This window comes from Amphiprion ocellaris, chromosome 20 (genome assembly GCF_022539595.1).
Source record: "Amphiprion ocellaris isolate individual 3 ecotype Okinawa chromosome 20, ASM2253959v1, whole genome shotgun sequence".
NCBI classification, from domain to species: domain Eukaryota; kingdom Metazoa; phylum Chordata; class Actinopteri; family Pomacentridae; genus Amphiprion; species Amphiprion ocellaris.
In genome coordinates this window covers 4649395-4664765 of record NC_072785.1, presented here as the reverse complement: position 1 = coordinate 4664765, position 15371 = coordinate 4649395, and the positions used below count along the sequence as shown (strand labels likewise).

Genomic DNA, 15371 nt, shown 5'->3' with positions numbered 1-15371 from the left:
AAGTTATTTTTTTAGCCTTTTTAAATAGGTTAGTAGAGAGGCAGACAGGAAAGTAGGGAGAAGAATGGGGGGAAGATATGCAGTAAAGTACCGTGAGCTGGAATTGAACCCAGGCCACGGCATCGGGGACTATAGCCTCTGTTTTTGTGTCGCCTGCTCAACCACTTGAGCCGCCTGGGCTGTGAATTTGTATTTTTTATGTCTAATGACTCCCTGCAAAGGTTTCTAATAGGTGACTAGTAACAGCCACTCTGTCTTCCCAGGTTTAACAGTAGCAGCTGTGGTAGAAGTCATGTTCAGACTGTGATAGAATCAGTACTAATGTGTGGACATGATGACCCACAAGAGGGATAATGGCAGACTACAAAGTCACTGTCTGGCAGGAAATACATTTTTGAAGGTTACAAGCACATTATCAGTGCTTTCATGTTAGAAGAAAAACTAAGTTGTGCAAATTGACACATGCTTTTTGGTTTTCCGTGCAATATTTACACAGAATTGGAAAAACATAAACTGTAGCAGTCCGAGGCTGGAATGGCTCTCACCCAGAAGGAAAGTAGTATGGGATTCTGAACAGTTTAACTGAGATTTGTGAGATAACTGAGATCCCTCTGTGACTGGCTGCAAAGCGGACGTTGTGGTGGAAAGAAGGACTTTGAATAAACTGTTGTCCGTCCTGGATAATCCTGACCAGCTGCTTCATCCCCTGCTGGACAGGAGCAGCTTCTCCACCAGGCTGGTCCAGCTCCGCTACCACAAGGACAGATGCAGGAAATCTTTCCTTGCACAAGCAATGACTCCGTTCAATGCATCACTTCTGGCTGGCAGAGAGCTCTCAGTCCTCTCTGCCTTGTAGCATCCTTTCCACTTCTGTAATATGAAATTGTACACTTTTTAAAACTATTGCACTCTTGGACAAGATTTGCACTTTGACATTTGCACATTCAAATGGGACATGGGACATTTTGCTTTTTATATTATTCTTAATATTTGTATTTACTGCACATTTTTACTTATTTATCTGTATTTATGGCGGTTGGAACAAAAAAATTTCCCCTTGGGGATTAATAAAGTATTTCTATTCTATTCTATTGGTGCACAGGATAAATACTTTGATAGTAACCTAGTATTATAAATTTGAAAAAAAAGATCAAAAACTCAGGAATAGATTGGAAGAGTCTTGTTTTCTTTTCTGTGTTTAACTGTCAGTTGAAATGGACATAGACTCTTCTAACTTTGACAAGAAATGTAATTTTTATTAAATGAGCCAAGGAGTAATACCAATGGAGAACACCGCAATTTTTCCATTTTTTTTTTATTGGAAATTCTGCATATCAGTGTCTCATTATGAAAGCATTGAACAAATAAAAAAATAAAGTAAAAAAAAAAAAATCTATTTAGAAACCAAAATGCATTCTAAAGTTTCTAAAGTTTCTTTTCTAAAGTACCTCCTTTGGCAGCTATCACAGCTGAACACACTCATTCTGTCCACAATGGAAATCAAATATTCTTCAGAAAGTTCTTCCAGCTCTGCAGCAGAAGTTTCCATAAATGTGTGGTTCTTGTAGGTTCTTTGCTTTCACTCTTCTGTCCAGTTCATCCAAACCATCTCCATGAGGTTTAAGTCTGGAGACTGTGTGGCCACTCCATGTTTTCAAGCTCACCATCTGGTTCTTTGTTCCTAAGGTAGTTCTGGCAGAGCTTGGACTGATGTTCTGGATCATTATCTTGCTGTAGGATGAACTCCTGACCAACTAGAACATACCAGAGGGTTCTGCATGGAGCTGCAGAATGCTGTGGTAGCTGTTTAGGTTCAGGGTTCCTCTCACTCTGTACAAGAACCGACCCTGGATCCAGCAGAACAGCCCCAGACCATCATACTTCCTCCTCCATGTTTGACAGTTGATGTCCCACACTGAGGAACCATCCTTTCTCCTACTGGACGGCTACAAAAATCCTGCTGATGAATCAAAGATTTCAGATTTTGATCCATCAGTCCATAATACCTTCTTCCAGTCTTCAGTGGTCCATTGGTGGTGTTTCATGGTCCAGGAAAGCCTCTTTATCTTATTCTGACGTCTTAGCAACGGCTTTCTGCTGCAACTCCACCTGTCAAACCTGCAGCTCCAAGTCTTCTCTCCACAGTTAAACTGAGACTTCTTCCTACGACCACTATGAAGCTGATTGAAGCTGTTGTCCTGTGAGCTCCTATCACCAAGCTGTTGACTCTCACAAACTGGTCTTCTGGTTCTGTTGTGGCTTTGGTTCTTCCAGACTTCTTCCTGTCAGAGTTTCCTCCAGTTTCTGAGCCTTTTGATGGTGAAAAAAACTGGACTCACTGACACCTTGACTTTCTTCCTCTCTGTAGGAAAGACCTACATTTTAAGTGTTATTATGGTCTTTCTCTCTTCTATTGTTAATTGCCTTTTCCTCATCATTTTTATAGCAGCTCACTACTTTCTGCAGTACAATACTGTTCTAATAATGCTCTGGAGGGTTCCACGGTGTGTTCCAACATTACTTTTATGCAGACAGAGGGAGTTGGAAGGAATCTAGAAAAGTTGGGACACCTGTAGGATTTGGTAGCACCAACTTTCAAGGCTTGATCAACCTCCATTGCTGCAGAACAGCTTTAAATTGTTAACCCATTTCAGTTCCCTGAAAAAGGCCTTTTTGTATAATTCTGAAATGTACATTATTTTTCAGTTTTGAGTGACCTTGCCTTTTTTTTATCTTCTGGCAGTTCACCACTTATCTTTGTATCATTTCAAGCTATTCATTGGACTCAAACTACTTGAATTTCAATAAAAAACTGAAAAAAATGGGGCGTTCTACAACTTTTGACCAGTAGTGTATGTATATATGTGTATGTGTGTAAAATAGTCTATATAATTTATGTATATGTCATAAAGTGAAACTTGAACATGCACACACAATAAACACATAGCGTTTCTCTTCTGCGTTTCACTGATTCTCCGATATGTGAGCAAGAGAAGGCTTCACAGTGATTGCTTGGCCACTTACTTCAAGTGCAAGGTTGTCTAAAACCACTCAAGAGCCTGCGGTTGTGCACCACGTTGCTTTTTAATTTGACAAATAAGCCTATCGCCTGCGTTCTCTCTCTCTCTCTGTGACTAGCTATGCCTTCCACTCTCAAACTTTTATTCCAATTACTGTATCAGCTCTACATTTACTCCACTGGTCCCAATTAGCAGTTTAGGCTCTGGTGTGGATGTGCCAAAATAACTCCTTTATGATGTGGGTAAGGAAGAAGAGTGTATCCACGTCCCTACATTACTGCTTTCCCATGTCAGACACACACACACACCCATATACTGCACCCTAACAATCTGTGAATGACTGTGTGTGTGTGTGTGTGTGTGTGTGTGTGTGTGTGTGTGTGTGTGTTTCTCCCCTCCAGCCAGTGACAGCAGGCTGGTGTCCTGTGCGGCAGTATGGCGGATGCCGTCTGACTGGGAGACAGGAAGCCATGAGTCACCTGACGACTCCGCCCACAACCCTCAAACCCTGGAGCTGCTCTGTCGCCTGGACGACAGCGCCCACGGCAACGCTGCCTGGTAGGTGTTGCTGGGGAACAGTTCCAGTCGTAGTAGTGATCCAAGTGTTCTTCTTTTGATCCACTGTAGTGCGCAGTAGAGTGTTGTACTCCTGTGCGTATTTTTATATTTGGTTATTTATAACATTTTTGCGGACAGTAGACCTTGTGACTTGTGGAGATTCAAATAAACTACAAACACTAGGCTACGGCTAACTGAAAGACTTTCTTGTAGTTCAGATATTCACACCATTCTATGAGAGTTTAGAGTAGGTGTGATAGTATCATAATTCCACTACAGGAGAGCCTTAAGGTCCTGCAGTTAGCTGGAAAATGTGCAATATATCTGTGTCAATATCAGCGATTGGCCAAAATGCATTGGAAAATATTATCATAGTGGACACTGGCAAAAATCAACTAGATGGCATTTGAACCTGTAGTCATCCACAGACGTATTTTCATGTATTTCTGAATATCTTGTCCAACTGATTGTTGGCTTATTTTTGGGCTGACCATGTCATGATGACAACAAGAAAAAAAGTGTTTTTCATACAATAGATATCATATATAAGTGTAGGGTTATTAGAAGAATATATTTACATTTTATATATATATATCTTAATAAAATACTTTTATGCCCTATGCTATGTTCATAGAAGTGTTTTGTTTGCTATAAATGTTCCTCATGTCCATACTAGCTATTAAGAAATTTATTGTAAATGTAATTCCACTGTAAGATGAAGAGGACAAAAAGTTCAGCTGCAGTTATTATGGAGCATCAGCAGTCAGAGTTGGTGAAATGAAGTGGGCTCTTACCACAGTTATACAACTTTAGTAATGGAGGGACACTGTAGTGACATTCACAGAGGATATTGTGCTAAAAACATGGTAACGGTGGTAGATGAGTGTTTAATCTGCCACTGTTATCTTTTACTAACACCAACGGAAGCTTGCAGTCTATGATATGCAGAACATAGACTGTGAACTGGAAATGTGGAGGGATGTCTTGATGTCCAGTAGAAGGTAGAAACATGAACTGCTTCGGTGTACAAACGGGCATGTCAGCGGTGTTTTAAGACATAAGTGAAAAAACGTTTCACTTTTTCTTCAAACCTGGTGTATGGTTTGAAGTTTCTTTGCATGTAGTGCTCCCTACATACATCACAGGACCAGTTGTTTATAGCAGCATGTGTTCACTCAGAGGTGTCCAACATGTGGCCCGCGGGCCAAAAGCGGCCCTCCAGAGGGTCCAATCCGGCCCTCAAAGTGTAAAAATCAGAGAGAACACATTAACTGCAGATTGTAAATCAGTAAAACTATAAATTTAAAATAATTTCTAGACCATGACAAGTTGTTTTGATCATAAAGTAAAATACTAGATTGCTCATTGTTGTTTTGTGTCTCATTTTTGTAATATTGTCATGTTTTTGTTGGGTTTTTTTGTCTGACTTTCGTCGTTTGTCTCACATTTTTGCCATTTTGTTTCTGTTTTTGTCGCTTTGTGTTTCCTTTTTCTCGCTTGCGTTTTTTGTCTTATTTTTGTCATTTTGTGTTTTGGTTTATTCATTGTTTTGTGTATCGTTTGTATACTTTTTTGTTGTTTTGCTTCTCGCTTTTTGTAATTTTTTGTCTCGATTTTGTCATTTGTCAATTTTTTTGTCGCTTTGTAACTGTTTTATCTCTTATTTTTGTTTTGTTTCGTGTCGTTTATCAAATTTTTTTGCTGTTTTGTGTCTCGTTTTTGTCATATTGTGTCTCATTTTTGTGATATTTTTTCTTGTTTTTGTTTTTTTTGTCTTTTTTTTGCAGACTTTTGTTGTTTTGATCATAAAGTAAAATCCTCTATGGTTCAGTTCCAGATTCCTGTGACTAAATGTTGTGTTCCTTTGTAGACACAGTGATCTGGAAGTTGTAATATGGAAATGATAAACTGAGGCTGCATGTTGAAATTTCACTTATTTTTCTTCAGAAATTTCAGGTTGTTCATGATGTTTTGCAGAAATATAAAATGAATATGAACATTTTTTCACTAAAACAAAGGAAACATCAGAGTTGTGGTTATTTATAGGTTATTATGCTGTGATTTTACTCGTCCGGTCCACTGGAGATCAAACTGGGCTGAATGTAGAACCTGAACTAAGATGAATTTGACACCCCTGTGTTAACTCCTAACTTAGTTTATTCAGCAGCCTTTGGCAGACACTTTGCTGTTTGATTTGCCCACCTCAAACGAACGAACAATGAACAGTCTACAGGCATTTTCAGGCGTGATGTCTTATTTGATGACACTACAAACCCCACATCTACATTAATGTGAGCCATGTAGGAGCTATGGTGAACAGTCAAATCACACTCGGGGACAGATGGGCATGTTGTAGGCCTACAGAAGCTTAACCAACCCACACAACCACACTATTAGATGCTGGAATAATTCTCCTCTTTATCTCTGCTCCATACGACTGTTTTTCTTTTTTTTTTCTGGCTCAGACTATTGACTGGCCCACATCTCAGATTGTAGTCACGGCCTGATCTTTTTGTCTTACAGTCAGAGCTCCTCACCATAACTCACTGCCTATGAGAATGAAAATCAATGGTCATTCCCCCTTTTACTCCACTGTTCATCGTCTGCCTCATGATTGCTATCATTTCTAGAGGCGCCAATCAGTTAGCGTGATGCATACTGTAGCAGGTGTCTGCACGGGGGAGATAAAGACGAGGAGAGAGTGAGTGAGGGAGACGGAGAGGAAGATGGAGAGAAGCTCGCAAAGAAAAGAGAGAAGAGATTGAATTTGTGCAGCTTGGTGTGTGGTGTGTGCTCGTGTGAAGCTTTGTATGTTCGGTGATAAACCCTCGTACTGCAATACTGTATGTATATAAAAGTGTGTGTGTGTGTGTGTGTGCGTGTGTGTGTGTGTGTGTGTGTGTGTGTGTGTGTCAGAGGGCAGGTCAAGCTCAACTGCTGGATAAAGATTGATGGCTCTGGACTCCACCATCTTAACACCCAGAGAGCTGTAACCCTCACAAGGGCACCACACTGTGTACATACACTATATGTGTGTGTGTGTGTGTGTGTGTGTGTGTGTGTGTGTGTGTGTGTGTGTGTGTTGTGGGAGTGTGAATTTGATGCTGTGAAGCCTGTAGCCTATGCTGTGCACTATTGGCTTCCCTAGATGGATGGCTTTGGTCTGCTGCCCACCTCCTCCATCTCTCCACGACACACACACACACACACACAAACACAAACTTATCCCCACTCAGTCTGATTGTACTGGCAGCTCACTCCACTCTGTGCATGCGTGTTTGTGTGTGAGTGTGTAAGAAGCGCAAGAAGACAAAGAGTAAAGAGATTTTGGTTTGTATTCTTATGAGGCTTTTGTCAGTTCTGTCCATGTGTGTGTTTGTTCACCTGCTTGTGCGTGTTTGCGTCCACCGTAGCGTGTCTGCCCGTGAGTAGCCCGCATCCTTCATGTATGTGTTTTCCGGCTGCCGGTGTCCCTCTACTCCTGCTAACAATAACACTTTCTCCTTCCTCCAAATCCCCTCATTGTTTGGGTGGGCAAACATTTGAGCCCCTGCCCTGTTGCGAAGCGTGCTTAGAATGGAAATATCGGCAAAACACACCCAAAAACCAAGGCTAAACAAAGCTGGAGAAAATCTCTCATGTGTGTGTGGTTTTTTTTTTTTTTTTTGGTGCTTATGTGTGCTTTTTTTTCCCTTCTTCTTCTTCTTCCTCTTCCACTTGGTTTCGATTGGGAGCCTTGCCAGTTGAGTGAATCGATTCCCGTGGAGCCATTTGAGCCAATCATGGCCCTAGGAGGGAATGGTAAAGCGCAAAAGGCAACAAGGTTGATTTTCTAAAGTGGGGTGTGACAGGAGGGGGTAGGAGGTGTTTATGGGTGTGATTGTGTGTGTTTGTGCACACACGCATGAATGCAGTCATGTGTTTTATTGTGTGATTGTGAAAAGTGAAAGGCTTCGCTCTTAAAATTAGGACGGTATGTAAGTTGGGTTGCTTTTATCTTGTAGTGTAGTGTAGAGAAGTGTGTCTGCATTTTGTCTGTGTGTGTGCCTGGTCATGCAAAAAGTGTGTATGTGTGCGGAGGCCGATCCTTCGTGATCAGTAAGCGTTATTTTTACTGTGAGCATGCCTTAGTCCCAATCAATTGGACCCCCAAAGTGTGCTCTCATGCAGACTATCAGGCCAGTGTGTGTGTGTGTGTGTGTGTGTGTGTGTGTGTGTGTGTGTGTGTGTGTGTGTGTGTGTGTGTGTGTGTGTGTGTGTGTGTGTGTGTGTGTGTGTGTGTGTGTGTGTGTCTGTCTTAACCACCATGACGGAGGCAGTGGACTGAAGTTGGGTTTTCCTCCAGGGCAAGGTGCTGGTCAAAAATAATCTCATGCGGTTCAGGCCAGTGACAGGTGCATTAAAGGTGGAGTATGCAATTCTAATCCAATTCACTTTTATGTCAAATTCAGCAAAGATCTCCTCATGGTCCACTAGCTGCTCGTTCTGGTGTTCATGCACAGCTCCAGCTCTCTAAATGAGAAACAAAGCAGCTTGGACAGATCCACACAACACTATTTCAGCAAGAAAGGAATCAGTGGAAGTGAGAGGCTAAATCTGACATGCTAACCATCTAAATCTGTTAACTAGCTAAACATTAATAATCTTTATCCAGAATCAGACTCCACCTCTTCAGGATAATCATAGTTTATTATAACTTCTGTCCATCATTTCTATCTGTAATGTCACAGTTAGAAATTAGGTTTTTAAAGCATTTCATCCACTGGGGGTTTTTGATTTTTTTTTCTTACATACTAAGGGATTCATTGTTTCTCTATGGCAAAGGTGTCAAACATGCAGCCCGTGGGCCAAAAGCGGTCCTCCAGAGGGTCCAATCCGGCCCTCAAAGTCTAAAAATTCCAGAGAAAACATTAACTGCAGATTGTAAATTAATAAAACTATAAATTTGAAATAATTTCTAGAGCATGACAAATTGTTTTGATCATAAAGTAAAATACCAGATTGTTCATTGTTCTTTTGTCATTTTGTGTCTCATTTTTGTGATGTTTGTCTTGTTTATGTTGTTTTTTTTTGTCTTTTTTGTCATTTGTCTCATGTTTTTGTCATTTTTTTCTCGCTTTTGTAATTTTATTTGTCTCGTTCTTCCATTTTTCTGTTGCTTTCTAACTTTTTTGTGTCATTTTTTGTCTCTTTTTTTGTTTTTTGTTGTTTTGTGTGTCGTTTTCGTTGTTTTGTGTCTCATTTTTGTAATATTTCATCTTGTTTTTGTTGTTTTTTTGTCTTTTTTGCCATTTTGTCTTTCCTTTTTGTCTAGTTTTTGTCATTTGTCCATTTTTTGTCACTTTCTAACTTTTTAATCTCATTTTTTGACTATTTTTAATTGTGTTTCGTGTCTTGTCTCATTTTTGGTCGTTTTGTGTCTCAATTTTGTAATCTTTTTTCCTTGTTTTTGTTTTTTGTCCTTTTTTGTCTGTCTTTTGTCATTTCGATCATAAAGTAAAATCCTACATAACGTAAAGTTTTGGACAGTAGCTCCAACACCTTGCTTAACTGCATGTCGTACTAGCTTTAAGGTTTTCTGCAGTCTGTGTTGCAGTAGCTCTTCTGTGGGATTTGACCACACGGGACAGTCTCCCTACAGGCATTAATGAGTGTTGAGCTCCATGTTGCTTGTTCACTGGTTGCCGTTCCATGGACCACTTCAGGAAGGTACTAACTCCTGCATACCAGGAACACCACCCATGACCTCCTGTTTCATAGATGCGCTCACTCAGTTGTCTAGCCATCACCGTGTGGTGCTTTTCCTGCTTCCTGCACATCAACTTCAAGAATTGTCTGGTCACTTGCTGCCTAATGTATTCCACCTCCTGACAGGAGCCATGATAACGGGATATTCAATGTTAATCACTTTGCCTGTCAGTAGTTTTAGTGTTGTAGCTGATTGGTATATACTGCCGTTGATGTCCTGCTTTCATGCAGGAGGGAAGACATGCACTTTGTTTGCGTTGGCTGCTGCCTTTGTATAGGAGGGACTGGAACTGAACTCATATGGATGCAAAGCACAGCAATGTGAAGGAGCAATCTGATGGGCGAGAGACATAGGGAGAGACAAAAAGAGAGAGAAGTGCATCTCTGTTCTAGACTTAGATATATGGGCCTATAAAACCCCCAGCGCTCTCCTCCATAGTATTTACATACCAGTCCAATAGCCAGTGTGCCAGCTTGTTGCAGAGCTCAAGGTCAAATGCACATAACTTATAGTCTTTAGTAAGAGAGAAAGGCAACGTGAGATACTACACAGCAACTGTCTCACCCTCTCTGCATTGCATGAATTAACTGATGCTATAGGGAAGCATACGGTGTGTAAATCCCAAAGTGGGACATATATTTTAATTGGTCCTGCGGTGTGCTGAAGTATGAGTTTGGGAATGAGAAAGAGAGAAGGAGCGGTGGTGTCTGGCATGCTGCAGTTTCCATTTATAAGGTCCACATGGAGCACTTAGGTGTCCCACCAAGTTCTGTGTACATGTGCGCTCATATTATTCACATTCTGAAGACATAATGTCGGTACAGTTATCTTCAATTTGACGACAAAAACCTGGTGAATTAGGTTTTAAAGTGAGGTTAAGATTAGGCTAAAAACTTAGGGTGTAATGGTCCTGCTTAAATGTTAGACTCAACTTTTTCCAAATCTGTCAGAATACAAGGCCCACATTCACACTGGCCATGAAGAGATCCTGTTGTGGTGCATCTTTGCTGTAAGATATAAGGAGACAAAATTCAGTCCTTCATCCTCGTTCTGTGTAAAAACGCACGTTAAAGTTTGGCGGAGGCTAACACAAGTATTCAGTCTGAATCAGAATTTAATAGCCCAAATAAGCAGCTTGACAACAATGAAATCCTGCAAACTTCATTTCCTTTTTTATAGGGAGTTTCTGATTATTGTGTGTAATTTAAATTTCTTATCAAGAACAAAGTTCCTGCAACATACTCATGTCTTAATTAAGAATTGTTTGAAAATCAAAACTAGGAGTTGAAAGAGTGCAATTTTCCAACTACATAAGGCACAATTTCAACAAAGCTCACATTAATAAAGATGTCTCGAATCAGTTTTTGAGCTGAAAGGTCATATATTTATACTGCATTGTAATACGTCTTCTAAAATAACACCTGCCGGCTGCCTTTAAACTTTCTCAGCACTAAAGACAGTGTTATTCTTTTTGTGTCTGCAAGTGGCAAGGATCTGTTGAAAGTCCATCCATCCATAATCTATATGCTGCTTAACCCTCATTAGAGTCATGAGGGCTGGAGTGTATCCCAGCTGACTGAGGGTGAAGGTTCACCTGGACAGGTAACAGTCTATCACAGGGCTACACATAGAGATAAACAATCACACTCACATTCATACCTATGGGTAGTGCTGGGTGATATGGAAAAAAATCATATATCACGAAATGGATTATTTTATATCACGATAACGATATATATCTCGATATACCACAATAAAGTATGTTTTCAGTTATTCTCTGAAAAGTTTGACAAATATTTCATTGCTTACTTTTCTCCATGAAACTTCAACCTGTTGCTAGGGCTGGACCCGAATATCCGAATATTCGGTCCCGATGGCGGTATGGGGATATTAATTTTGAGATCGGAATGTTTCTGATCTCACGGACTCCCCCCCCCCCCCGGACGTTACGAAGCGGACCGAATATTTGTCATTAATAGGGCCCGAATATCGGGAGCCCAGAAACTGCTCTTGTTGCGCATCCATCGTTCAGCACTCATGAGTTAAGTAACATAAAGCATGTCGCAAACCCACGTGACAATCAAAGAACGTAAAGCAGCGTCATGTCGCAAAAACCACAAGACGGAGATTCTTTGCGAAAAATCTCTTTTTTATTCTTCTTTATTTTCACTTATATAAACTTAGAGTATGCATAGTGACAAGAAAACACTAATACAGTCTTCGCAGGCTATTTAATGATATATTTGCTGTAATAATTGATAAAATTAGGTTAGAAACGATAGAAGAGAAATGGCACGATAGACACTTTTCTATCGTTCTCACGATATGTATCATCATATCGCCCAGCACTACCTATGGGCAATTTAGAGTTACCAATTAACCTCAGCAGTGTGGGAAGAAGCTGGAGAACCTGGAGAAAACCCATGCATGCATGCACAGGGAGAACATGGAGACTCCATGCAGAAAGATCCCAGGAAGGCTGGGATGCGAACCGGGGATCTTTTAGCTGCAAGGCAAAGTGCTAACTACTGAGCAACTGTTAATTTTGTCATCTATTCAAGTCTGAGAGTTCCCCCATAGAACTCTCTGCAGACCTCTGCATGCAGACCAGAATTTGTCAATGCATTGTGTACATGTGTAGAATAGGTATACTTTACCTTCTGCACCACATATGGACACAATGCAACAACGGTACCGCTGCATTGAGATTCGGCCCATTATTTCCAGTGGCCTCCGATGTACCACCACAGCTTGTCACTACACTGAGCAGAGCACTCAGCATGCCACACAGTTAGCTTGTGCATGGCAAAGTTCAGACTAGTTTAACTGTGGGCTGTGATGAATACCTGCTTGGGCAGTAAAAGGAAGGCATCCAGCCAGGAATTATAGACAAAACCAAATAAAAGTTCATCTGAAGGGAATTCCCTGAATCATATGACACCAACTTGCTTTTGTAATGAGACCTTAGGTGAAAAGCCCTATCTTTTAAACAGATTTCCATCAAAGTATGACAGGTGTGTTTTAACAGTAGAGTAGCTTGTTGTTGGTGTTCTCAGTCAATAGATCTATAGGTTCTTAATTAAGGTAAAGAGGTATAGTTTTCATACAGATCATTTTATTGATCACATTCCATTAGAAGTGTTGGAAGTTCTGCCTGTTTGGCTCTGTCCTCTGTGATCCCCGTGCTAAACCCAGCTGCAAGCGTAGCACATGTCATGTTGTATCTCAGAGCTGCCTACATTATAAAGATACTTTCGGGGAAATGTGCTCTTTGTAGTCCCATGTATGTAGTATTCACTCTTGAATGATGATTTTATTTTTCAAAGAACAACAACACTTTGTAATACCAATTAAACAGTCTAGCATTAGCTGGTGGCCTCATTTATTTTCAGGTGCCATATAGTTGTTAAGTACATCATATCATGGTTATTTTGTGATAGAATAGTGTCATCACAGACACAGTTCACAATATTATAATAAGACAAGGACTTTGATATCATTCCTTAGTGAGTCTTAGGCTCAGTCACCATTGTTACTCTCATTTGATGATTAATAGTGACTTAACAGACATTGATCTACGTGAAGGACTTTGATATTTTCACTCTAATGCTTATTAAGCATATGCAAAATTTATTACACTAGTAAATCTGGAGTTGATTCTATAGAAAATAAATGCAATGTGAATCAAAGGGACAACACTGGTCAGAAAACGATTCCTATTAGATATTTTTTGAATCATTTAGCCGTAAGTGTCGATGCATATAACTATGGGAATTCTCACTACTCATGCCTTCTATCTGCTTTCGCTGCACCTTCAAATACATTTCTGCATAAAGCAGGAATTGTGCACTGGCATCAGGAAGCGACTGTTTCATTCACAGTACATAAATATGAGCAAGTGAGTAATGTATAAAAAATAAACTAAACAAATCTATCCTTTATGTCTCCAGGTGATGAATTTAAGCTGGTGTAATGTCCCTCTAAATAACTAAAAGAAATGTTCACACACGTGCATCCCAGGTCTATGACTTCCTGCTCCTCAGGAGGGCAGTAAAAGCTGTCCCTCAGCAGCCGTGAATTTACAGCCCTTATAAACACCGCTCCTCTCCCCCTCTTCTGCCTCCCTCATTCCCTCCCTCTTCCTGCTCCACCTTTTCTAATAGCACTATGCATATTTGAAACCTGGATTAAATCCAAAAGCAAACTTTAACTTTGTCTTCCCTCCCTTCCTCTGTCATTTCTTTTATCTCTGCTGAACACTCTTACCTTCTCTAACGCACGCTCACTCCCTCAAACACTGGCTTTGTTGCTGCAGCTTCAAGTTGACAAATGAGTCCAAGGAAATGGAGGTGTCTAATTGATGAACTTCTTAAATAAATGGCATCATTTAGGAAACCTCTAATGACAGCAGTTTTATAGCTGTGACAGACTCAGACATCCAAATCTTGAGCCAGACCACGTCGGCACCTCTGTGACATTTTACATCCTTTAACCCAGATTAGATGCAGCTTTTTTTCTTGAGCTGCAAAGTCACACTAAATCAAAACCTTAATAAGCATATAGCAGCTTTTCCAGGCCAAGGTTATATTTAGCTTATTGCCAGGTCTCTGACTGCACTGACATATTGCTTTTAAAGTCGACAGGACTCAGTTAAAAGCGCTGCTTTCTCACTTGGGTTGTGTCCTCTTTCTCCTACCATGCAGCTTGGTTTCTGTTCTTTATTGAGCTGCTAAACTTATCTAAACTAAGAGGAACCAACAAAACCATAAAAGCGATCCAGTCAGCATCAAGGGAATTATGAAAAATGGTCAGGGCTCTTGTGTGTTAGGTCTGGTTAGGTCCCTAAGGCCTGTCAAACTAATGCATGCTTCAAGCAGTGTAGAGCAAGTGGAGAATCACAGCTGCAACAAGCCTGCAGTCAAGAATCGATATCCTCCAGACATCAGTAGGCAGGGAGGAGTCAAAGTTAAGTATGCAACGAAAGCTACCACTTCTTTTTAAACGCCAGTGAGGCGCTGCTGTATTCCACTTTTGCAGAACTAGATTGACAGAATCGGGCTGCTGGATTTACCAATCAGTATTCTGTTCTAACCGTGGAGAGCTCAGTTATATGCTCTTGTCACTTTATTGAACAAATATTGATTTTGTCGCCTAATTTGTGCAGATTAACTTTATGAAGGACTGTGTCATACAAAAATCCAGTTACATGCCTAAGAGCACACACGACTAATCACAGACACAAACTCTGTGGGGATGGCGATGACACCTGCATCTGTGTTAAAGAAGTTTCCAGTAAAACCAGTCCAATGAATGTGGAATCACACAAAATTTAGAAGAGAGTGCATGTTTTACAAATAAAGAAAAATCTAGATTTTGACTTAAATCATTTTAAATCAGAGGTTTTGCATCGGGTAGTAATTACACTCAATTAATTATTAAGAAGAGTAAAGAACAGTGGGCAATATTCCATGTGCTAATAGAGCTAGTATTGGTTGCGGACACATAAAACTGGTTACAGCAGCAACTAAGTTGCATTCTGTACACTGTTACAGGATCGTTGTCCTACTTGATATCGTCTTCTCTAACAAATATGACTGAAACCAGTTCATCTCACAAAGTTCTTCGTCTTGGTGGCCTGCTGCTAGCCAAACCTCACAGTTCTCTGTACCTGTCAACACAGAGTAACCGCCTCCTCAGGTCACTTCAGTACTAAAGAGGCTCCACCTGGATGCACAGCCAAGTGTAATACATTTTCTGACATGCTCATCCTTTGTCTGCTGCCTTATCAGTCAATATATTTTTAATTGGTTAAATTGTCAATGACAGTTAAATAATTAACAGTTAATCACTGACATCCCTAGTTGCATGGTGTTTGAGGGTATTCTTGCATGTTTGAAATCCAACCGCAACATTTTAATGGGGTTTAAATTTGACTTTGATGAGGCCGTTTGACAACCCTCCACTGCTTCTCTCTGAGCCGTTCATTGGAGGATTTCTTTTGACATTCTTAGAATTGTCCAATTGAAAGTACCACTTCTAGTTCA

At 40.4% G+C, this 15371-nt stretch overlaps 1 protein-coding gene across 1 annotated transcript in view; it reads left to right on the top strand.

Moving 5' to 3' along the window:
• Positions 1-15371, top strand: part of eipr1 (EARP complex and GARP complex interacting protein 1) — an 84535-nt gene that overhangs the window by 9495 nt on the left and 59669 nt on the right. Inside the window, exon 4 of the mRNA XM_023297578.3 lies at positions 3422-3578. Within this exon, the coding sequence (XP_023153346.1) occupies positions 3422-3578 (157 nt within the window). The remainder of the gene's footprint in view (positions 1-3421; positions 3579-15371) is intronic.